Source organism: Simochromis diagramma, unplaced genomic scaffold, assembly GCF_900408965.1.
Source record: "Simochromis diagramma unplaced genomic scaffold, fSimDia1.1 OVJJ01000421.1, whole genome shotgun sequence".
In the NCBI taxonomy this organism is placed as follows: domain Eukaryota; kingdom Metazoa; phylum Chordata; class Actinopteri; order Cichliformes; family Cichlidae; genus Simochromis; species Simochromis diagramma.
In genome coordinates this window covers 1,539,124-1,565,332 of record NW_024387250.1, presented here as the reverse complement: position 1 = coordinate 1,565,332, position 26,209 = coordinate 1,539,124, and the positions used below count along the sequence as shown (strand labels likewise).

At 38.2% G+C, this 26,209-nt stretch overlaps 1 protein-coding gene across 29 annotated transcripts in view; it reads left to right on the top strand.

Annotated features, from left to right (window-relative positions):
* The first annotated feature begins 21,514 nt into the window (after positions 1 to 21,514).
* The window catches only part of LOC120714784 (neurexin-1a), a 258,553-nt gene continuing 253,858 nt past the window's right edge, over positions 21,515 to 26,209 (top strand). For 28 of the 29 annotated variants that reach the window (XM_040001244.1, XM_040001235.1, XM_040001223.1 and 25 more), the window contains exons 1-3: positions 21,515 to 21,681; positions 21,841 to 22,014; positions 23,259 to 24,618. In XM_040001244.1, coding sequence (XP_039857178.1) covers positions 23,907 to 24,618 — 712 coding nt within the window. In that variant the 5' untranslated portion in view covers positions 21,515 to 21,681; positions 21,841 to 22,014; positions 23,259 to 23,906. The remainder of the gene's footprint in view (positions 21,682 to 21,840; positions 22,015 to 23,258; positions 24,619 to 26,209) is intronic. The other variant, XM_040001214.1, reaches the window with a different exon arrangement.

Sequence of the window (26,209 nt, the reverse complement as noted above, 5' to 3'; positions counted from 1 at the left end):
TGCGTTTTCTTGACCTGCCGGAGCTTGTTTTCCAGCTTCCTCCATTTGCGAACCATCGATTCGTTAATCTTAAATTCTCTCGCCGCTGCTCGATTTCCATGTTCCTCCGCGTAGCTGATGGCCTTCAGTTTAAACTGTGCTTCGTAAGCGTGTCTCTTTGCCATTTTCAGGGTTGTTAAAACAACGATGTCCTGCATAATGCACATACCTGTTCTTTTATACAGGTATGTGCGATTGTCCCGGTATATACGATCAACGCCCACACTTCACCCTTTAACGTTCTCATGGTGTTCTCTACTACGTCCTCCTTACAACACATAGGGCGCACCGCGCTATAGGGCGCGCCGCACTTTTTGAAGAAAATCTAAGACTTTTAAGTGCGCCTTATGGTCGTGAAAATACGGTAATCAGATATGTTTTCAAAGACTCACATGTGAGTATTTTGAGCTTTTGTCTAGATAGGACAGCAATGATGAAAAGTTAACAAAGAAAGTGCAGTGAATTACTGAAAATAGCTAAACAAATAGTTGGTGTTTTAGTGGTTTATTTAATTGCTATGAATAATGTCAAAGCAAATGAGGCAGTGGAGTCAACTGGTGTAGCAATAAATTTAATAACGCTCTATATTAACAGTTACACACTATATAGAACCACTTTATAGAATTATATTTGTTCGCAGATGTTGGCAGCTATCAGCGAATAGTTATCAGCTATTTTGAAACAAAAAAAAGACACATTTTATCCATAACAAGAACTCCATGACAGCAAATGAACTGTACAACAGAAAATACAAATGCTATTTGTGGTCTCCTCACAACAATGATAAGAAAAATAAATTGGGCCAATATGGCATGTTTTTTAATACACATGTTAATGTGATCTCTGGTCTCCTACTCAGAGACACAGGTCTCTGAGTGTCCAGCATTCAGACGGCTGACACTCTTCGTGTGAGAGAAAATCTGCTCACACAGATATGTGGAGCAAAATACTGTCAATAAGGCCTCTGCAATGTTCTGAAGACAGTTAAACTTGTCAGGTAGTGATGTCCAGCAGGTGAAAATGCACAGCTGTGGATTCCAGCTGCTTCGGTGTTGCATTAACTGGCATTAACTCAGCCAGTTAATGCAAGACAAATCTAGCTGCTCATTAAAGATTTCTGGTTTGATCAGAAAATAAAACATTGGTTCATACACCTGAAAGTCCCAAAAACGTATTGTGAATTCTGTCTCGAGTCTACGGATGTATCCATGTATTTCCGTGGTGCTGATGCTGTGCCGAGCGGACAGCTCCTGAAGCATTTGAAGTGTCGGAATGTGGAACGCTAACAACGTCCCTCTCACCAGTAGGCTAAGTTATTTTTAGCCAATTACAAGTTGAATCTGGTAGTTGGGGTTGTTAGCTAAAATACCGTCATTAAGAAGCGGCACAACTACTGTGTCTATGCGAGCTAATTTGCGATGTGCACCGCTGGCACAGCCGTTTATTTTTTAATGCACCTTCTCAGATTAATTCACTGCGTGTCGTGCCCAGGGCTGGACTGGGACAAAATATTGGCCCGGGCATTTAGACTAGAGACCGGCCCACCAGGTATTACAGGAAAAGCCATAAAGCCTTTGAAGGAAAACAAATGCTGTTGTGACAGTGATGTACACTGTCTTGTTGGTATATATATGATTTCTATTCATTTTACCTCAGATGAAAACTTTGGTTATAAGCTTTAGATAATTATTTAATAACAGCCAGACATTTTAAATGAGAATAAGAAAGTATTTCTTTGTGCCCCCCTTTCCCTGTTAATGCCCTACCTGGCCCCCCTGGCAAAACTTTGCTAGATCCAGCCCTGCACAGTTACTTAGAAAAGGATCCTGGTGTTATTTGTCTCTCAGAAATAGTTCATAACTTCCCTTCAACTCATTCATGTCACCTAAAAGGTAAACCTGTTTCTCCATCACCTGTTCAGCGCTGATGATTCAGTAAGGACATCTCCTGGTATCATCTTCATGTTTCCCTCTCACCAGATAACCAAACCGATATCATGACCAGCAGCTTTTACAGCTGTGGCTCCAGCAAACCTCAGCTGATACTAGAAATGAATATTAAATAAATTCTAACAACAGCTTATCAAGCCTAAACGTGCTGCTGTTGTTTAGCGCGACATCCGGCGGTTTCCTCTTTCTGGCACAAAGTGGGCGATAAATAAACAAGAGAGAAAACCCGATCAGCTGATCATTGATCAGTTTCATGATTGAAGTAGAAACAGGAGAGAGAGGGGGAGAGAATGAGAGAAGAAGAGGCAGCTGTGCAGCGTAATGACAGAATAACTCCAGCTTTGTGTCTTTTTTTCCATTCTAGCTGAAGTACGGGACAAAGTGTGTTCCTTTTCAGCTCAATACGAAACGCGTGATATTTTCTCTGAATACGAGACGATTCCGTCTTTTTATGGGACGGTTGGCAACTCTACTAACTAACCTTATGAATAAAATAAAGTTCACTATCAGTAACATCATAGCACCCACCCAGCTGTATAGAAACTCCGTCATGCTAGCTAGTACACAGTACGAGTTATTGTAACTGACTGTAAAAAGTCAGCACAACGAAAATAAACTCCACCTAAACTTGGTTTATATCTGACCCACATAGACTGCAGGTCATAGCTTCTTACCTGAAGTTCAGTTCACCTGACACTCGGACCGGTGCTGCCTCGGGTCTCTGCTCCTCTTGCCTCCCCTTTCCCTGCTGGCCTCCACCACTTGATAATGTTACTGAATCTGTGGAAGCTACGCCATAGCCACCATGAAACAACTGAGTTATTTTTACACTCCGGCCAGCATCTGGCCAATCCACCACCTCTCATTGTTTATACCGTTACAAAAAAAAAAAAAAAAAATACCGTTTATACCTTTACATTTGCTCTACCGAGCAAATGCCCGGTATGCCCGATGGCCAGTCCAGCTATGGTCGTGCCATCAGTTAACCCTTCGCATGCCAGCTGTGGCACGCGTGCCTAGGGTTGCCGACCCCTGATCTATACACACATACACATTACACATTACATTACATTACACATTACATTACATACAGTGCTTAGCTCCAAAAAGGAGGGATCATTTGACAGGTAAGAACTATCGCAATGAGCCTTTTTAAATGTATTCTTATCCTAAATATATCTTATTTTTTTTCTATTGGTTGCTTTTGGCCAACTTGTTGTAGCCAGAGCTAGAATGTTAGATTTTTACAAGCCGTAAAAAATAAAAATTGTATCCACTTATCCAAGTTGTTGCTAATACATTTCATGTCTATGCCAGCGTCATAATACCCTGTTAAGACAGAATCTGTCACGAGATGCAGGAGGGACTCAGGCGCAGACTGAAATCACAGAGATACGTTTGTTTATTTAACACTCCTCATGCACAGTTTACAGGTGAGGGAAAAGGGGTCCAGGGTCACCAGAGTTCACGAACGGATCAGGAAAGTGAAAAGATTTCTCCATGCAGTTAGCTTTCTCCACAAGGAATCATCTCTCTCGTTCTCGCCATACAAAGTCAACACACTCAGATCTTCAGCCTGGCCACACAGAATCTATGCAGAAGAACAGGAGAATCAACATTCGAAAATACTCGAGGGAAACTCGAAAATGTTGCTGAGCTGGAGTTACACTGACTGGGTTACAAAATAATCCAGTGAATGAGGTACTCCCAGCTGCTACCTTAAGTAGTGAGCTTGAGTGAACGAAGAATCTGAGCTGATCACTTGCAGGTGCGAGGGCCAGAGGCGGGAGTCCGCAATGAACTCTGCCCAGGCAGTGCGTGGTACGCGAGAGAGGAAAAATAAACAAAACATATGTAGCCACACTGGACCAGTCGGTCAGGTACCGGGGACCATGACAGAAACTATCCACAACCAGTCAGTGCTGAAATCAGAGAAACATTTTGTCACCCATCCCAGTGACTCCTTGAGTGATCATGATTCAGTAAAAAAGGCATGTGACACCTTAATGGAAACATTTTAAAATAATAATAAATATAGAATAGGTAGGAAGTTACTACCACAAGTTAGTATCATCATGTGGTCCTAAATCTATACACCACCATATAGCAGTTTTAAGAATATACTGTCTTTAATGCTGTTTAAGCTATATTATTTACATAGGTTTTGTGGAGATGCAGCAAAAAGTTTCAGTTGTGATCGGACAAAAAAACAACTTTTCTACATCAGTCAGTTTTGTAATTTGTTTATATAGATTGTATTTGATTCGAGAGGATCCATCTTTCCATCATTAAGGCTCACTGGGACATGTGGTAGAGTAGCTGATATAGGGTAGTGTTTACCCCTTAATTTTAAAGCCCTTGATTTGATTATTAACATAATCAATGCCCCCAAATTGCTCTGTAAGGCAGTGTTCAAATAGGCTTTATTCTTTCCAAAACTGCATCCCCCTGATCTTTTGTAGTAGCACAGCACTTTCCATAACACATTTAAGTTCTATATTTAGCTTAAAATAAATTTCACCATTTGAAAAAAGCAGACTATCTCTGTTTGATTTATGCCACAGGCCTGTCTGAGTATGAGAAAATTGGACAATTTAACAAATCTCTAAAACACATGCCTTCCTCTTAGGAATGATTGTGTTCATACTATTGATTCTTGCATAGGGCTCAATGAACCTAAATGGATAACATTTTTTACCCTCAACTACTACCTGCCTATTTAATGTGTGCAAATGTGGTTCCACGACTAAATTCATTTTCTTACTGATCTACCTTTCCCATAGCGCGTGACATGCAGAGGGGAGGTGATGAAACGACCTCACTGGATAAACTGATAAATAATAGCCATGGTTTCTCAGCTCATTTCCTTTGATTGACTCAAGCTCACACTTAAAAGGAAATGAACCTGGGCAGGAGTGACAAGCCTATTCAGCATAATGCATTGTGGTCTTCCTAAGACTTCAAATTTGTGCTTGCTGTCTGGAAAAACCACCATCCTCTGCCATAGGAGTGGTTAATGAAGTGTGTTCCTGGGCCCTGGTTGGCAGTTTGACGAAACCGCAGAATGGGGCAATCCTCTTCTCTTCCCTAAAGAAAGGACACGGGAGTAAGATGGCTGTGAATTGCCAGATTTTTCTTCCTGTCAGGAATAGATACGTGGAGGCAACCAACCTTAACCCTGCAGCTGTTTAATTGTCACTCCTTCCTATGCTTGGAAAACAAGAAATCTCTGATGTATGAAACTGTTTAACGTGATCCTAAAAATCTGCTTCTTAAACAAGATGAAGGAGAATTCTGTGTTAGAATTCATTAACCGGCTTTAGTTGAATCCTCTTTTTGGATTGGCAAAATAATTTCAATCATGTTTAGAGTATTTCTAAATGATTGCCCTTTCAATGTCTGCTCTCCTGAGGTTTACTTAGGGGGGGTATAAATACTCAGAGAAGAGCTGTGCTTTCTACATACTTCATCATTAGTTGCTGTTTTATTGGTGTATCTTCAACAGAATAGAAAGTTAAGTCTTTGTTTTAATGCACTGGCTTACTGAGGCATGTAAAAGTAATTTCTGCATTAATCCAGGAGAGAAGAGAATTTAGACTGATAAGAAGCAATCCTACTGGCCCACAGGGTAACAAAGTCTTTTTTTTTTTTTTTCTCTAAGAAATGCTGCGACAAGACAACTCAGTTGACCTTGTGTTAGCAATATTGGAAGATTTATACGTACTATTTATGCTACTTGCACTAGAAAAGGCATTTAGAATGCTACTTGCAATTAAAGGAATCTGCGTATGCCCATATCAGCATACCAATAACATGTGTTATCATTTATAGGACACAATTGAGCAATGCATAGGTGACTACAGATATCAAACTTCTGCTTTTAGGGAATACACAGACCAGCACAATGTGAATTCCCCGACCAGTTGGCAAGTGATTGGTGGAACTTTCTGGGTGTTGTCAAATGAAATTTGCCACAAAGAGGGCACCAAAAACCTCCTTGTTATTGTTTCTAAGCCTCTGTGACAAAGTACACATACTTCATTACTGTATTTAAGAAGAATTTTCAAGTATCTGTATTTGAGTATTTATTTTTCTGACAACTTTTTACTTTTACTCCCAACATTTTAACACAAAAATCAGTATTTCCACTCATTCTACAGGGTGGGCCATTTATATGGATACACTGTAATAAAATGGGAATGGTTGGTGATATTAAAGTCCTGTTTGTGGCACATTAGTACATGTGAGGGGGCAAACTCCTCAAGATGGGTGGTGACCATGGTGGCCATTTAGAAGTCAGCCATCTTGGATACAACTTTTGTTTTTTCAATAGGAAGAGGGCCATGTGACACATCAAACTTATTGGCAATGTCACAAGAAAAACAATGGTGTGCTTGGTTTCAACGTAACTTTATTCTTCCATGAGTTATTTACAAGTTTCTCTTTGTTCACAGCCATTGACATGTCGAAGAGGTTAACACGTGAGGAGTGGATAGAAATTGTGTTGATATCTGGTGAACGTAGTAACCGGGTCATTGCAGCAGATTTTAATGCAAGACACCCTACGAGACCACCCATCTCCCATGCTACAGTTAGCAAACTGCTTGCTAAGTTTTGTGAAACTGGTTCAGTGTTGGATTTGCCAAAATGTGGATGCAAGAAAACTGTCACTAACGAAGAAGCATCAGTGACTGTCCTAGCTTCATTCAGAAAGAGCCCACAGCGTAGCACTCGCCACATGTCACTGGAGAGTGGCATCAGTCGAACATCCCTTCGGTGGATATTAGCTACTCACAAATGGCACCCTTACAAACTCCAGCTACTGCAGCATCTCAATGAGGATGACCCAGATCGGCGCACAGAATTTGCAGAATGGGCAAAACAAAAATTGGAACAGGACCCTCAGTTCACACAGAAGATTTTGTTCAGTGATGAGGCAAACTTTTTGTGAATGGTGAAGTTAACAAACAAAACCACCGCTATTGGTCTGACACTAACCCACATTGGATGGATTCCTCCAAGACTGTTGGAACAACAAAAGTGATGGTTTGGTGTGGTATATGGGGTACAACGATAGTGGGTCCATTCTTCATCAATGGAAACCTCAAGGCCACTGGATATTTGAAATTGCTACATGATGATGTGTTTCCCTCTTTATGCACTGAAGCTGGCACGTTCCCTGAGTTTTTCCAGCAAGATGGTGCACCACCACATTATGGGTGCCAGGTCCAAGCATTCCTAGATGAACAGTTTCCTGGAAAGTGGATTGGTCGTCGTGGGCCTGTTGAATGGCCCCCAAGGTCTCCCGATCTGACCCCTTTAGACTTTTATCTTTGGGGTCATCTGGAGGCAATTGTCTATGGTGTGAAGATACGAGATGTGCAGCACCTGAAACTACGGATACTGGATGCCTGTGCTGGCATTTCTCCTGCGGTGTTGCTATCAGTGTGTGAAGAGTGGGAGAAGAGGGTTGCATTGACAATCCAACACAATGGGCAGCACATTGAACACATTTTATAAGGGGTCAGAAACTTGTAAATAACTCATGAAAGAATAAAGTTACGTTGAAACCAAGCACACCATTGTTTTTCTTGTGACATTACCAATAAGTTTGATGTGTCACATGGCCCTCTTCCTGTTGAAAAAACAAAAGTTGTATCCAAGATGGCCAACTTCTAAATGACCACCATGGTCACCACCCATCTTGAGGAGTTTGCCCCCTCACATATACTAATGTGCCACAAACAGGACTTTAATATCACCAACCATTCCCATTTTATTACAGTGTATCCATATAAATGGCCCACCCTGTAGTTTCAAAACAGGCTCATTAATTTAGGTTTAAGACATTTGAGGGACATTTTTATTTCACATTACAGTGTGCATTAAAACATGAAAACAGTTAGGGCCTAAATAAAGGTAACTATAACATGTAAAAGACCATCTTATTGGTGTATCAATCACCCAGGCTTATCAGATACAAAAACATGTAAAAGGCAACAGCACATTTGTAGTGCTATACCCAGGCATTAATGTGGGGCAGAATAATCCTGAATGATCCGGAAGAGCGTTTTTTTGGGGCCAGATGTCCTTAAGTTGTGGTTGCGACACTTCCCCATCTAGCTAGTGCTATAGAAAAGGAGCCAGCATAAAAGGAGGAGCATTTTAAGTGGCAGGTAATTTCAAAGGCAACCTTTCTAACAGCTCAACGAACCTCAGCAAGCACACAAACTGTCCCTGTGCAGCTTGTCACACAGTGTGTTGCTAGCTAAAGGTACAGCTGTTGTATTTCCCAGGGAGAGAAAAGAGTGTTGGATAACTTCACTCAGAGATGGAGAAAGAGGAAATGAAGAAGCAAGGTTAGATTTAAAGGTAAAGACTGCTCAGTGACATTTGTTAAACAGGAAAATTACATGTAATGTCCTCATTTTTAACTCGGGTATTGGATCTGTATGAAGTGAAGTAATGTTTTTTGATATTGTGAAACATCCTGCAAAACAAACTGAGATATAACAATTCTGTGTTATTCAAAAGGTTGAAAATACTCAGCTGTTTAGTGTAGGATAAACATGTTAGCTTGCTATACTGTGCTAATTTCACAGTAAAGCTCTGCGATGGACTGGTGCACAGTGGCTTTGAAATAAATATCAGTTTGAGATGATGATGCTTAGATTCATTTACTGATTTCAGCCTTTATAGTAGCTGTATACTGTCTAGTATAAAGACAGTACACTGTCAGTCTAGGGAATGGAAATCATTTTTAACACAACAAGTATCTGTACTTCTACTTAATTAAAAAATGTCTGTATTTGTGCCACCTCTAGACTGGGGCCTTCAACACAAATTTCAATAACTATAGCTGAACTATGCAAACTGTCATCCAGTAGACCCAATGTCCTATTTTTTGCCTTTAGCTGAACATAATCCCAACTCATTTTGCACCTCTAGTCCTAAATGTCGCTACATTCCTTTTTCCTAAATAATCTTGAGCTCACAAAACGGGCCCTCAGCAACCATCAGACAGCTCAAGATTAAGAGTTAGAGAGACTGTCCATGATATTAATACGCTTAATCATATATTTTGATGTGTGAGCAGTGCAAACGTTGCCACTCATTATTCTTAAGAATCTCACTACAGAGTGACAGAGAATTAAAATGCAACTGTTGCAATAAATACAAACTACTGTAGAGTAAATGAACCACCGATTTTATTCCTGGAAGTTTATCTTTGTCCTGCCTCTTCACTTTTACATTATCCTGAGTTAATAAAAACACTCTGCTATTCTATAGCGTTGGCCGTTATCATATACACCCTTACTTAGTACCTTCAGTCACTAGTGCTTTAACCTCTTGGTGAGAAGAAAGTACAGTGAACTGCTCTTCTGGTGAAGCTAGTGACACCAAAATGACATAGTGTGTTTTGCCTGTTTTACAAATAAGCATAAAAAAAAATACTATTTGGCAGTTAGTTGAACAACATTAAACCAGCATGAAGTAGTAGTTGCCTGATGTTAGTCTTGACAGTAACATGCTGTTTGATGTACAAAGAGTTGAACTGCTCTAATGATAATGCTGTGGTTCCATTGAATGGCTGTCATTGTCCTCATGGTCACGGTCTTGCTTGTGCTTCACAACAGCAACCACCAGATGAATGCTATTTCAGCTATGCTGGCTGTAGTGGCCCTGAAAGGATCCAGGATCAACTAACGTCTGATTTTACTGAATCCTACTCTAAAACTTATATGGGAAAACAATCAAACAAACAACAAAGCAAACCAAAAGAAAATCAGTGTTCACTCAATTAACTCATAAAATTACTAACAAGTAACAACATAGAATAAACAACAAGTTAATTTGTGTTCGCTTAGATTCTATCACAGTGTGATATTAACTTCCAATGGTTTTAAAGAAACACTGGGTCACCAACATTTATTTATTTAAAATTGTGTAACAAATCTGTTTTTACTAAACAGATATAAAGAATAAAGACTAAGTTTAGAGAACTATGGCCAGTATGTAGAGAAAAATAAATGATTGTATTGCCTTTTATACATCCATGAAATCTTTGTGTTTATACTCCCTTGTACTCAATGAGAATTTCTCCAGCAAGGTGCATTCGGCAATTCTGTTGAAAAACTACTTCATCTAACTGTTTAATGAAGTGAATGACAAGAAATCTTTAAGCACAAGAACAACAGAGTTCAGTGGCCATTAATCACTGATTCTGTGTGAGTGTGTGTGCCTGGCTGGCCCCTTATGACTACACTCCAGTTACACTGCTGCCATGGGGATGTATTCGAATTGTAACCATAGCACACTACTTTAAACATCTTCAAATTCTGTTATAAGAGTTTTGCTGTTTTTTTAAAAGAAAATCAAAATCCCCGTGTTTGCAGGGTAACAGAAATGAGTTTATCTTGTTATAATCTACCCTGAAACACAATATATAACATATGTGCGCAATTTTTAAAAACCATATTATTGCTTATATTTTTATCAGCACGGCCACTGTTGGTGTGACAACTACTATCTTGAATCCAGTGCATATACACTTGACAATGCTAATGCATCGGCTGACAGTGGTAATATCTTACAGATTACTGTCATTTATAACTAGTTAAAAAACAATTTTTTTTGCCACCCATATAGTAGGTATACTACACGTACAATAAACTTAAGTGATATAAATAAATGTCACTAAACAATCAAATTGGAAGTTACATTTAAACTCAAATGCAATTCATGTTTTCAAGGCGATTTTTCTACTTTAGGAGAGTTTGGCCTGTATTCAGTAAGAAGTCTGTTTATGTCAATAGCAGCGACAATCCCTAATGATAAGGCCAAGAAACTGCCATAAAATGCCGGGATTACTATTTGTGATCAGCAGGTGTGTCAACATTCTCATCTTATCAGGCCATTTCACACCAGCTTGCACTCCAATGAATATTATTCCACATTATCATATGCTTTACAGATATTGGCCAGTGATATAGATGCTCCTTTGTAATTCCCTTTCCAGCACATACAGATCTCATGAACCAAGATTAGCTGTCTTAAAATTCACTGATCAGTAAAGTCTGGAATAAATTTAGACTGAATCGCGTTCAGTTTTGATTAAACCTTGTAAAGGTCCAAGAAACACAGACTGGCACAAAGTGAATTTTTTTTTAAAAGGCAGTAATGATGCACTTTGGTACAAAAATAAGCCTGTTCAGTTTTATAATGTCAAAAGCATTAGTTGTGTGATTTTTAAAGCTGAAAAATATGGAACTATATGGCATTCTCCACAGATGATTGATACCTATTTGCTGATATGACCAGGGCAAAGGTTTAATGCCTGTGAGGACTCTTTTATCAGGATCCATTATTTAACAGAAATATGAACAAATTAGATAAAAACACACTCTTATGCACACATGATTGCAAGTTAATGCTGAAAGTAAACAACTGCTTGCGTTTTTGCTTATGCATATGGCATGGTAATCATGAAGGATTCAGATAACAGCGGCAGAAGACTCGGAAGAGGAAAGTCAATCTTTCATCCTTCATAAGAGAAGGAGTCTTGGACTGCTTCAGAGGATCTTTTGTGATCTACTGACCCAACCTTTCAGGAGAGATTGCACAAATTGTTGGGAGATGCTGGACTAGCATCGGGAGATCAGGAAAACAGCTCGTGTTGGATTCAGTGTGAAACAACATACTCTAAAAATATGTAAAAGCTGTTTTTTTACATATACATTTAAACTAGAGTCATAAAGGAGCTAGTTGACACCAGTGCACGTGGTTAGTATTCTTTGAAGCTGTGTGTTCTATTCATAATAAATGACATGGATAATGAGACTAAATCTTTTAGATTTGATAGCTGAAAAAAGTGTTGAAGCCACGTAATTTTTCTGCACATGATCTAGTCCATGTGTGTGTTTCTTGGGAAATTTAACATTCTCGGAAACCGATTTTCCATCCTTTTAGTCCCAGGACTTTTTGATTTCCACTGCAGTAGAAACACCTGCAAAGATTCAGCAAATTAGTCCAATGAAGCATGAAGAAGCAACAGCTGTTTCTCCACATAATATTTGGTGAGAATTTCAGCACTTTTAGAAAAAGAAAAAAACTCATCCCCTGAACAGGAAGGTTTATTTTTGCTGTGTGATGTATAATATTTATTTGAACATAAGTTAGACCTTGGTGCCTGTGGTGAAAATGTGGCTTTAATGACTCATGTGCAGACACCAGCATTTGGAATGCAGACATTTCAAAGTATTGGAAATCTATTACACACTTTTTGCTTTTCCAAGGTTTGAAATACTAAAGAATACTGTTGCACTAGTACTGATGTCTTGGTGCAATATTAAGACCATAAGTGATTCTTGACTGGTGATGGGGTTCACACAGGTAAAAGTGGCGTCGTTTTAACAACCACATAATCCAGGTATTAGAGATACATTTTCAATAGAAGGACATTACAAAGTTCCCTTTCTACCCTGTTGCACAGGAGCCAAGAAATCTTCACACAGAATCAGAAAGTTGGATTAATAAAACACATGTTTGTTAATCTAATTTCACACTTTGGAACGCTTGTCAACTGTGGAAAAGAAATAAGTATTTTTTTAAATACAGAAAATGCAAAAAGAATAGCAAGAATCAGAAATCCATTGATTCAGTAATCCCCGGATCTTATGTCAATAAGGAGAGAGGCAATTTGTTCCAGGCTGTTGGGCCAGGCTTTAAAATCTCGCTTTTAATCAGATTTTTGGCATGTTAATGCATTTCTCATGCATCTTCAGTAGGGTCATTATGTAAGAGTCAATACAATCAGTAATCTCATCCAAGCTGTACATGTGACCAGCTCTTTGTGGTCCACACTCCTACGTTTCATTAATTCCTCTGAAATGAAATTCAGAGTTGCAGTGTCCTTTTCCCTCTCTCCTAATCTAATAACTGTAATGATACAGATTTCTAAATTCAATCAGCTTTAATCTCGGGGATACAGATGCTCTCAATAGGGAGAGAAAAATGGTCCCAGCTGGTGAGTGGTGAAAATCTTATGAAAAAAAAGTAGCTACTTTAGAGAGATGAGGACTTCTGTGTGTTGGATACATTTACTAAAAAGACAAGTTGCGACTTTTTTATTTATTTTTTTAACATTTTCTTTTTTCTGCCCACTGTGCCTGATTCCAGCTGCTTCACTGTTTATTAGTAAAGTTAAAAGATTGTTTTAAAAGACAAAAGGTGAATTGTTGATGTCAAACTGGTCATCCAAAACCACACACTTGTTGCTTTACTCTCATAATCAGCTTAACTGAACGCAAGCTATTGCAGCATAAGAAAACGTGATCAACAAAGGATCCAAACCAGATTCAGACTCCAAACAAGTCAGTGTTTTCTGTGAAATGGAAATGCAGAATTTCACATTGTTTTGAGGCATAATTGGTAATACTTTCATCTCATTTAAAACCTGATATTGCTTCTGTCCTCCACATGTTTCTTTTTAATGATGGCTGAACAGGCCAGAGATTTTGGGCATCTACATACAGGAGACCAGAAGAGTCACATGGATCAAAATAAAGAATTCTGAATTGTGCAATAAAATATGCATTTGTAAATCCATTTACAAATAATTTTTATTGTATATATTTAAAGAAAAAACACTAGTTATAAATACATTCTTCAAAACGAATTATTAATCCATTAAAAAAATACTTCACAAAGTTCACAAAAAAGAATTAAACTCAATAAAAACAGTTTTGTAGGGTTCTGTTAAAATCACACAAGCATCTGACCACATCTGGCATATATGGTTCTATTTTATACAGTACACTGTTGAACTTATAAACTATATATTCCAGCTATTCACTGATCAGCAACTTTTAAGTAAATGGATGTTAATCAGTGATGTAATTCACCTGCAAGTGTTTTTAACACACTGTTACAGCATCTGTGGAGAGATGTATTTGAATATCTTCTGTTCCACTTTTCCCAACCTGGAAGCTGAGGAATCCTGACAAGGACACAAACCTTACCACTTATCATAAACATTATTACATCCTCCATGCAGCAGTTCCAAAGCAAGAGCAATGACCACTGATTAAGGTCAGCCAGAAATCTGCCCTTTTCTACAGCTGTAGCAACTTATAATAAAAAAGTTTAGAGTCTTTGAAAAAAATGGTAAATGGCCTGTATTTGTATAGCACTAGTCCCTAAGGACCCCAAAGCGCTTCACACATCCAGTCATCCACCCATTCACACACACATTCATACACTGGTGATGGCAAGCTACAAAAAGGTGGGTCATGTATGATTTGTCTGAGACCATGTGTCATATGCAGAAATTACACTTTGGTGCTTTTCTGCACCTTCATTCTGCTCAGTTAAGCGCTTTAAAATTTGATAAAATATGGCAAGTTTGTGTTGTGCTGCAAGATAAACCCATTCTGTTCAAAGGTAATCCTTAGTTTTTATACATACAAGGCCCAACTAAAAGTAGAAATTAAAAAAGAAAACAACAAATGAGTTTGGGAGTTAGGAGGACGATTTGTAATCGGTTATAGAACTAACACTCGTGAAAGGGGTCGGTTTCATTTATATTGCAAGAACCTTCGTTTTCTCTCAGCTTCAGTGAGCATTTCAGATTCTAACAGTGATTCAATCAACAGAAAAGTCGATTGAATTCAACTGTACACAATGGTTTTCAGTGGAAAAACATTTTATCATTCATCTGTGAGACTGAAGAAGTTACTTGGATGAGTGATAAAACAATTTTCCACGGAAAAAAAAGGCGAGAGGAACTAAACTTTTGGGCATATCTTTGCTTGTAATTCATCCATCAAGAGGTTTTTTAATATATATACTTTTTTCAGTTGGCGTTTCTCTTATTTTCAGCCTTAGCAGCAGTTCTCAGAAGAAAACCAGTGTAAACTTTCTGTCAATCAACAGAAAAAAAGATGATTGAGCCAGCTGCTATTCTTGGGAGTTGAAGACTAAAACTGAACTCATACAGTGAACTCATGTTAGAGTGGACATCATAAGATGATAAGATGATGATATGATATGTGTATAAAAAAGAAAAACACTTTTCATATAAATAACACAAACTATTTATATGAATAATTTACTCTTCTTAAATATAACTCATAAAACAAGTAAAATCACAAATGTGTACAAGTTACAGACTTCCTTCTTAGTAAATTTACACAACTCCTTCTGAGTGATTTTGTGTTTTAAAGGAGAAAGAGATTAGGAGGTAAAGTCGATGACGCAGAGTCAGTCATCACTGAGGCAATCTCTCCTGCGTAAGTCCAGGCACTGATTTTCCTGTGTGGGTGTCTGATGCCACAAAGCTGACTCAGAGCCGTAACATCCTCCATGACTATGGTATGGAACAGATGTGGGTGTGTCCTCATCTCCCAGAGGAGTCCCAAGATGTTGTCAACACACAAAAATCATTTTAAAATGTAAACATCAACCAAAACATCAGCAGTGATTTAATAACTTTATCACCTCTGTCAAAATGATTTTCATTTACTGTATATATCACAGCATTTAGGGCGTTTATAAGCAGGGCATACAGAGAAAAGTACCAAACTGGATAAATGCTTTCATTATGCATATTTTATATTAATAATTAAATTTCATTATCTGTATCTTTACCAGACATTTGACTGGGTGTAGGTACTGTAGGTGCAGTGAATGCTTAAATTATACTCATTGGAATATACTGGAAAGTCAATGCTTAGATTTAGCATACTGTGTTAAGAGGCTGGGATTTGATGAATTCATAAAACATCCAAGTTTTGTGTATTAATTTTCAAATTGCATTAATAAACACAGCAAGCATATAAAAAATAAAAGTGCACGTGGACCTTGATCATCATCTATGTCCAGTCAAGAATGAATGTGTGCACGCTCATATTTAACTAAATGAACTTAAATCAATAGTGTCATCACCAGGTTTTGCAGAGGGAAGTAATATAAGGAATGAAAGAACTGACAGCTATTATTTTAATCACCTTGTCCCAATTCTTTTAACACTAACTAACAGAAAGTAATGTGGTAACATCTGGACTGATGTGTTTACAGACATCATTTTAATCGTGTTTAAAGGCTGTAGGTTACAGCCACTGGTCTAACACTGTGTATGAATGTAACAGGGCTCAGTGCTGCTTCTAATAGTCTGAGCTGCTTCAAGCTTTATTTGTGAATACTTTAGCTTACTAAAAGGGTAGCTAGCTTGTACTGCTGCAATGTAATATTTTCAAAAGTAACATGATCTTAAAAGAGCAGGGCTATATGCAGTGATGCTAGCGTTAGCCATGTTAGCATGTTACCTTCAACAAGTGGCCAGTCCAGGTCCACAGACGTATACTTGGAGGTTCAGCTCTCCATTTCACTGAGACCCTTCATACTGCATATATCCATGTTTGACAGAGTGTAAATACTGAAGCTGAATGGTCTTTGTACAAACCCACACACTTCTTAGCGGTGCAAAGCTATCGGCACAAACCTCAGTGTAGAAAAATCCAGGCATGCAGCCTGTGCCTGTCTAACCAATCAGGGAGCTCCTTACATTGCAGTGGATGGCTAATTTGCATGGCTAATTTGCATTGCTTCACGATTTCGAAATATGACAGCTAATCCCAAAGCTAATTCATCTCGGAATATGACAGCTAATCCCAAAGCTAATTCATTTGCTAATATATTAGCTAATCTGCGAGCTAACAGGAAAGAATAGAATAGAATAGAATAGAATAGAATTCAACTTTATTGAAAGGTTAATGGAGTGAGGAAATATGGATTTTCAAGGAGTTAAATGGTCATTTTAAATGTCAGAAATATTTTTTGAAATTAGGTTCTTTTTATCCAATAGTATCTCATTCTTTTTTTATGATTTGAAGTATTGATTAATGGTTATTAACCCAATTTATAATACTGATTCATAAAAAGTTTTTTTTATTATTAAATTATTACATAATAAATTACTTTAGTAATTTTTAAATAAATAAAATATATTTTTTAATTATTAAATGAATTCACAAATGCATATTTTGTTGTACAATTACTATATATAAATATATAAATTGCACAGATTTCTTTATTTCGATGTCTCTTCTGGTTCCTCATATCTACATACCGGCTCAGTAGTTTTGCTCCACATGTGAGGAGACTTCCTTATTCATAAGTCACTCTGATGAAGTGTCAAAAAGAGGTCACTCAGTGGGGGTGTCTTGCAGGATATAATGACTCAGCATCTATGTGACAAACCAATGACCTGCAAAGATCTCCTTTGCACAATTAGACCCTGCAAAGTTAGAGTGGTTCTACTTACATCCTTTACACAAATAAAGTGTCCCATAAAGACATGATTGTAACAGTGACTGTTCCAGCCAGCATCAATGATGCCAGAAATCTGAGACTGGAGAAGCTAAATTAAATTGCATCATCCCTAATTGCATCATATATCTTTATCTATCATACTTATCCCCCAACATCCTCTTACAGACGAGGTTTTACCATCCAGACGAGGTTTTACCATCCAAGGAAAAAAAAAAACACCTGTGTGCATGTGCAGAACCTGATAGTGAATTATCTACCTTGCATGGTATTCCAAATATAATGTAAAAACAGGAGTTTTTAATGATAAAGAGAATTAAAAGTCTAACAAGACTAGCTCAAGCAAGAAGCAACAATCTTCGTCTTACAAGATTATAGTCACCTAAAAAGATGCACCTGTTTGCTTTTCACAGATAATCTGTTTTACTCTTTTTCTATATGTGAAAGAGCAGGCATGTGGTTTCTGGCCTATGGGATAGCTAATCAGTCTGATTATATGATGACGGAGGTAATGCCAACCAAGTATCCAGTCTAAGAAATAATACTGTGATATAAAGGTGTTATTACACTACATGCATGGAAAGGTCTGTGTTGATCTTTACTGACAGATAAACAGCACTCCTCAGATCTTTGAGGACAGTAATGTGCATGTTTACAAGAACACAACTGTTAACTAATGAGTTGAGATTACTATTAATAAAAAATGTCAAAAGGTCAGGTAGTCAAGTTTATTTAAGATTTATTTAAGATTTTCCACTCAATATTAAAACAATTGTTAGCAACAAACTACTAATTTTTTTCCACAATATTTAGGAGATGTTGTTAAACATTCCTCTAGCAACCTTTCATTTGATGTACAAAGAGGGCTGCACACAGTTGTATCAAATCCGCAAAAGGCTGAGGCTCCAGACACTGTGTTAACTAGTTTGGATTAGAGGTGTTCCATCTCTTTGAATAGATATCTGCATATTAATATGTTTTTGGTAACAGAAGCTCTTTGGTTTCCATCTGCAGACCACCTGTCTGAGTTCTATTGACCAATCACATCTGAGAAGACTTTGCTTGCATACAGGGTTAACCATCAGTGTAAGAGGCAAAAGAGGCATTAAATTAGGCAACGAACCATGAAGTATGGTCTCAAAACACCAGTGCTTCTTCTGTGCTTTCAAAATTTATCTGCATTTGTAAGGACTCGGGATGTCTATAATGGGTTATTCATTATCAGAGCCCAGAGTTGGGAACTTATTGGGTATTTTTTAATGATGCATTAGTCTCGACAGATGATAAGGTGGCATTTGTTAACATGACAGCACATTAGCTCAGTGGTTAACTTTCAAACCTCACATGCCCCATCTGTGTTTGAATCCAGGGCTTTCTGTGGAGTTTGACGTTTTACCTGTACTTGTGCAGCTCTAGTTTTCAAAACAATGCCCATGTAAGCGCACGCCATAGACTGTATATAAAAGATGACCACCGCAACATCTTCCATTGGTTCGTGAACTTTACATTTTAAACCTTTGATTTTTGCTTTTCTGTCTGCACGTCTGTATCTTTAAACCTCGACATGCCCATGGATAGAAAAGAGGATGCAGTGATAAGTTCACAGTTTCCTATAGTGCTTAAACTGCTCTGACAAATCTCACATTCAGAGATGTTTGGTTCAGAGTATACATTTCAGTTGCTAAGTAATTTTGTGCCAAGAGAATTTAAGAAATATGAACAGGTGGATTAGAGTATTCGGTAAAATGGAAAGTGGTTTTTTTTTTTTTCATATCAACACCATCTGTCCCACTGGTTACATTTTTCATGTCTGAGAAGTATGTGACATTTCAAAACCTTAATCTTAAAAGTCTGGATGCAGTGAGTCATGGTTCCTGAGATCCAGTTACATTAAAAAAAGAGATGCAGCAGCGGGGAAAGAAGAATGGATACAGAAACAAATAAAAAAAAAAAAGAAAACTGAGAGTAAAGCTTAACAAAACTAATAGGTTACTGAATTTTTTCTAAGAAATAACTTTTTTTTAGTGTTCAGTTTGTTTTTGAACTTTGCAGTTGGATTACTTTCAGAAAGTGAGCTATTATTATTAATGAAACCAAAAGCTTTCTTATCTTATTGGTGCATGGCCCAGAAAGCTTAAACCTCTATTAATCTTGAATGCACTATCTCCTTTTTCTCCTTCGTCTGTCATCACAGTACCCGCACGATGCTGTAACCTCAACAGTTTTTGGTAAACCTTGAATCCTGCTGTGACATGGTCCATTCTCCGTGACATTTTTTTTTGCTCTTGTAAAATTGAGGAGAGAAAAGATGAGTTCCAGCGACCAGGTTTGGGTTCAAATAACATTCTTTAGACCAGTGCAACTTTAAATGTACTTTTTCAAATTATGTTGTTAATGTGGTAAGTCATGTGTCGTAATTTAATAACAATCTAGTTCCAAAATGTTTACTGGGATGTATGTAGTGGTAGCTTTATTGTAACGTATTTAAGACAGCTATAACTTTGAAAATGAATAGTAGTGTGCATATAAATAAAGACAATAATTTTTTTTTTTAAAAATAGCAATATATGACCAAAATGCTAAAAGTCATTGAAGTGGCTTTACCCACCAGTTATCTGCACCCCATCACCAGTCAGGCCCACTTGTATCCTTATGCAACCTTAAACTTTTCAGTATCTCAGATACACGTAAATGCTTTTGGGATTTTGGGGAAACAGTGCAAAAAAAAATGTTTGATGCTTTCAAAGGAAGGTGGAAGGATAACAATGCAATTTCACACCTTTATTGCTTTTCACTTTGCTTTTGTGTGAGATTACCGGTCACATGAAACACCCAAGAAAGCGTCTCACTGATGAATTAAAAGACTGATTGCACGAGAATTGCACCAGACACGAGGCTTGAAATTCTTGTGCGTGGCTTGCCTTGTGTCAAAAAAAAAAAAAGAACATGCATCAGGCATGCTTGGTGCAGAATGCATTAGCAATGTCTACTCTTTAGGGTCACAAGGGCTATAGATTTAGCGGGCCGCCACCACAATCAGGAGTGCACATCTGCACTGAGCTCTTTGTATTTTCATACACGTCAAATCCTATGAAAAGGAGAGAAAAATACCCTCCAGTTAGGTGTAAATATATTACAACAACTCCTGCTGAGACAAGCATCAACAGAAAAATGTTATCATGTTTGTTCATCACATTCATAAGATGTAATTCTAAGCTATGCCCGACCTTTTCTTTACTGTTTTCTGCTACTGAGCAGGCGGTTTTTTTGTGGTTATTTTTTCATTTTTCAACTTTTATGTGCCTCACTGAGAACAACCTGTAGTGCTAGCATGCCTGTAATTTACAAACCAGCAATTACACTCTGCTCTGTTGCCAGTGTCCAGCAGTACAGTGTTTTCAGTAGTTATTGTCAGGGAGGACATTCATCGTTAGAATTTTTGGTTTATTATATCAGCTTAACTGTCAAAACAGATATTTAGCTTTCACTCAGAGAACTCAAAAATAGTATGAAATGCTATTTCCATTACAATATAAAATACAGTAGACGACGTCATGTACAGTGGACTTTTAATATGTGGATTTTCTTCTTCCTGCTCCTTTTCACACATGGTTGTAGTGCTTTATTGATAGAAAGTGTGGTTGGTTTGTTTGATCTGTTGTACCAAGTGTGAAATAAATAAATAAATGAAATGAAATGAAATGAAATATACAGGCATAAAAAAGTGAATGTGAGCTACTTGATGAAATAGTTTGATAGGGTACATTGAATTGCTGCTTGATAAATGAGCATTAAACACCCCTGGATCCGGATTCAGTTTGATCTACTAATAACAACTAAAGTGACAGCCCCTGATTAGCCGTATTCACGATCTTTACGCTTGATCCGCTGCAATAATTCAATTAAAAAAATCGATTTTAAGATCAGCCTGTAAGCTACACACTCATATACACACGGTTAGTTTGCTTTAAAGACATCACTTCGTGTGTCTAAACCATCCTTGACCGCTTCTGCGCGTCGATTAATCAAGCGCATCAGTTTCACGAGGTTTAGCTCCAAAGTTGCGTGTGCCATAAATGTCCGTGGATGGATGCTTGTGTAGGCAGAGGCGCTGTCCACGGTACTGCATTCAGCCCCTCCCCGGTAGACATCACGAAGAGACACGTGATACTCTCTGTCTGTGGCTCCTGACAGTCGCTGGATAAGCTCAACAGGGAAACCAGATTGCACCTTCTCTTCCACAAAGATAACTGGATTTTCGCCCCGCGCTTCTTCCCACTAACCACATCGTGGGTTTGATTTTTTTTTTGTAGTTCTGTTGTGTTTTTATTAGCAGAAAATACATTTGGAGGACTGAATATTTAAGGTAATTTTTAAACCTGTGAGATTTTTTTTAGGAGTTAGAGTGAAAGTGGACCCGTCTTTCTCGCTCTCTCTCCTAACCCCCCCCCCCCCCTCTCTCTCTCTCTCTCTCTCCGCGCTCTCTCTCTCTCTCTGGCTGATGCTGCGATTCACTTGAAAGCAGATCTTGATGTGAAGGTTTCGCTAAAGAGGATTTGGAGCATTGGATTTCAAAGAGACAAAATATGGACAGTGCTGGTTTAAAGGAGCTCAGTCCGCGGCGCCTTGCATGAAATCGCGTTTCTTCTCTTGTGACAACTATTGAGGGTCCCGTAGAAGTAAAGGTGCACGCGCAAAGGTAATAACAGCGCCTCATATTGTTTACCGAAGAATTGTTGTAGTTGTGAGCGACTCGATAAAAATGCCGCATGGACATAAAATAACACACTTATTATAGTGAGCCCGTTGCAGCTGCCGTGCATGGCAAATGTCAGGATATGGGGCATGTTATTGATGAGATGATGACGGCGAAAAGGCAAAATATATCAGTTCAGACGAGGATTATGCTATCTAATAGTTTAAGCATGATCATTAACACGCCGTACTGATCTTCATCACAGTTTCAGTCTATTGATAAGATGCTCCAGTCTGTGGAAAGTGCAGGCAAGTAAATCAGATCTACAGCGGTGCAGCGGTTAGAGTGCAGTGGTTAGAGTGTCTTTCCCCCCTTCATCTTCTTTACTTGAAATGCAAACTAATTGCGGACCTTTAGAATCGACTAACTATTTTTGTTTTCGTTTTATTGCATTATTCTGCTCCTTTTGGTATTTGAAGGAAAAGCGGGATCTGGCTCAAAGTCCGTGTGAAAAATAGGGACAAAGCACATAGTATGAAGAGCATTTTCTGGGTTCTGACTGAGACCCAGTGGAAGCCCGGCTGGTATGACTTACACAGACCGACCATTGTGCATCAAATGACGCACTTTTTCCTCTTGTTAGGGCTTCAAATGAGAACTGGACAGGGGGAGCCTATATCGGAATGCTGCTGATGAAACGATTGCAGAAGTTTTAACGCGTACAAGCAAAAGTAATACTCTCATTGAGAGAAAGAAAAAACGACGTAAGGCAGCTATTTTCTTATTTGCGTGACCGAGATTTTCTTTATAATTTGTTTTATTAATGCCGACCGCTGGGCGTGATTTCTTTCTATTTTTTTTTCTTTAGATCACAAATTATAATTTACTCGTATTTCTTTTTCTCTTTAGATTGCGTGACTATTTCATTATGAAAGGACTGCATTTTAACGAGAATATTACAGATAATGTTTTCCTACTTGGTCATTAAGATCAAATAATGTGTCTATTCTCTGATATTGTCAAGAGCTGCCGTTTGCTTCCTGGAAAGCCCTAGTGATCTTAATCTAATGACATAGCTTGTGTTTGTTGTAACAAAGGCCTCACTGGATATAAGTCCCTGACTAGCTGTGCTTTTTGCCTTATCACAGCATTAATACTGGTTTTTGATTAAGGCTTTGACCAAAGTGGATTTGGACATGGATACGGTGAAATACTGATGCTACATTAAATTTGCTTTTCTTTTGCAGAGAGCTTTGAGTCTGGGGACTGCCTTGACAGACAGACTGCTTCTTTTGCTGAGCTTATCAGCCAACGTGGCTCCATATGGCATTTTTTTCTCTTTGCTACAGAGAATGCAGGGTGAAAAGCCCTGAGCAAGGCTTCCAGTTACCCGCCAAAGAATGTTGGCATGAACATGAAGATTAAAGCTGCCATTTCAACTCAAGTGAAACCGTGCACACACTAACTGGCACCAGAAGGGACTGTTCCGTAATTACATAAATCAGACCGAGTGTGCCCAGTGGATATTTGAATCTCTGTCCCTTTGCTCTAAATAACCATGGCAGAGAGGACCTTTAAACAGTTCAAACTATTTTGGCGACAACAGTGAGAGGTTTGGCCAGTGGCCTGGACTGTATGAGGTAATGGTGTTTGCTCCAGGATACAAGTGTTGGCCAAGCCTGTTGATATGCAAACATATTAGAGTTGTAGCATTTAATCCTTTGTCTTACAATGCATCAGTTTACACTTGTATGTCCATGTAGACAGTCAGTTACATGCCAGTCTACTATCTCACAGTCAACCCAGCTTATTTTTTTCCCCTTAAGCTAAAGTCCTTATAAGTACATTGAATTCTGTAAGTCCTAACTTCAGCCCACATAATTTGAAATCAAACAATGATTTCACCAAAGCCACATGTTGCCCATATTATATGGGTTGGGCTGCTCATTTGTTGCTTTGTAGAAATAGGCACTTGTCTAGAATTTACAGGTGCTGAGGGTCAGTGGGCTAGATTTCCAGTGTGGAATGCATGTTGCGAAAGTGAAATGAGCTTCAACATGAAAACAAGGAGTTCCCATGGGCTGCTAGTTTACTTTGATGATGAGGGATTTTGTGACTTTCTAGAGCTCCTCATACTGAATGGTAAACTCAGCCTTCGATTCTCCATCTTCTGTGCGGAGCCTGCGACTGTTGTATCTGACACAGCGGTCAATGACAGCCAATGGCACACAGTCACTATAAGGAGAAACTTTAAGAACACTACCCTAATGGTGGACAATGAGATAAAGTGGGTGGAGGTGAAGTCTAAAAGACGGGATATGACTGTTTTCAGCCATTTGTTTGTTGGTGGAATACCACCGGAATTACGATCTGTTGCACTACGTCTGACATCGGCTGCGGTCAAGGATCAGCTGCCTTTTACTGGATGGATAACAGACATAAAGGTCAACAACACGGAGTCTGTAATGATTAACAGTGAGGGTGTCTTAAATGACCTCTGTGGTACAGCCAACATGTGTCTAAATGGAGGACTCTGCAGTTTAATTAACAACGAGCCAACGTGCGACTGTTCTCGGACAGGCTTCCAAGGAAAGGACTGCAGTGAAGGTAAGGCTTTGATTTAATCTGAATCATACATTCAGTACAAAGTGTCCAGTGTAGCCTTTACAGTCAACAGGACGTTATTCATAATTTGGCTGTTTCAATTACTATCCTCCATAAAATTACTGCATTCCCTTCCTCTATTTGGCTAAAGCCATATGTTTTCCTTAGTCGTATGATGTGTGCCATTGATCTGCAATACAGCTGTTTGGAAAGACTGAATCTCCTGCTAGGCCTCATTAGCAAAACATTCTGGTGTTCTTCATCCCCAAAGGTGTCTGCCATTCTTATCAAATAGGTCTTTAGGGATTGGTTGACCTATGAAAGATCTCCAATGACATACTTTTCAAATGGAAGAGCAGGGGTAATCATCTACGTGCCTGATTGAGTAAACAGGAATGACATCATTGAATGCATACAGTATAAATCTTTCCAGTGATGAGAGTATATTCGATCTAGTATCTAATCATTGTATCCATATGATTTTTTTGAGAAAACACAAAATAAAATTGCAAATGTAAAATAACTGAATTATGACCTTTAGCAGAACCATGTGCAAAATGTATTTATTAATACTAACTGCTAAAAAGTCAGCAGGATAATGAAGGAGAATAAAAAAGGTTTTGAGAACGTGCAAACTGATAGACAAAGAGAACACAGGGTTCTTTGAGGTAGCGAGAATACTATCACTCTGTCTAGTCTGTAAGGAAAACGTATGAGTGTTCAGAGTATTTAGTGCAATGCTACCCACAGGTTGGCAGCTTATTGTGATGCTGAGAGGGAGGATGCTTGCTGGTCAGTCAATGGGGGAGGGATTTTAACTGTTTTAAATGTTATTCGTCATGCTCAGTTAAATACAGATGAATCTGAACCTATTTTAACCTATTTTAAATACGGTAATGATGCTCACCTCTAATTTACAGTAGATTTCATAAGATCATGTATCTTTATCCAGGCACATAAATCTTTTATTAACAATGAGCTTATTAAGGCACTACTGGATAACTTACTACTGCCACATAAGATATTCTCATCAAATTGCAAACATAACATCTTCATATAGCACCATGCTTTGTGAACAATGTTTTATTTTTCCCTTTAATCGGGTCTTGTAGATGTTGTAGATGGTGTTAATTAAACAAGAAGTAGTACAGCCTTTCACTAACCACATGCACCGACACATTGAATAATTGCTGTAGTTCACTAACAGGCATTTAAGTGTAAATGTTATTTAGTCTATTTTAAAGCCATGACAAGTAGTGTTGGCTGTGTTGCTGTGCTGCAGAAAGAAAATACAAATAGATCCACAATTAGAATGCGACAGTGAATATCTTTAAATATGTCATTATTGTTCCATTTTCTGCTTCTTTCAGAGCAGACTACAGTCTATAATCAAAATTCTTTGATTGTAACAGTGTCATTATGTATTGCTGTAATTTTAATTATTTTTTTTTTTTTTTTTTGCAGTATTGTAAATTACATTTCAGTACATAGATAGGTTTTTTATTTTATTTAAATGAATCCAAAAGAAGCATCTATTCAGGGAATCTCTCATTTGGGTTTATTAATGTGTCTTTGACCATTTTTCTTGCTACTG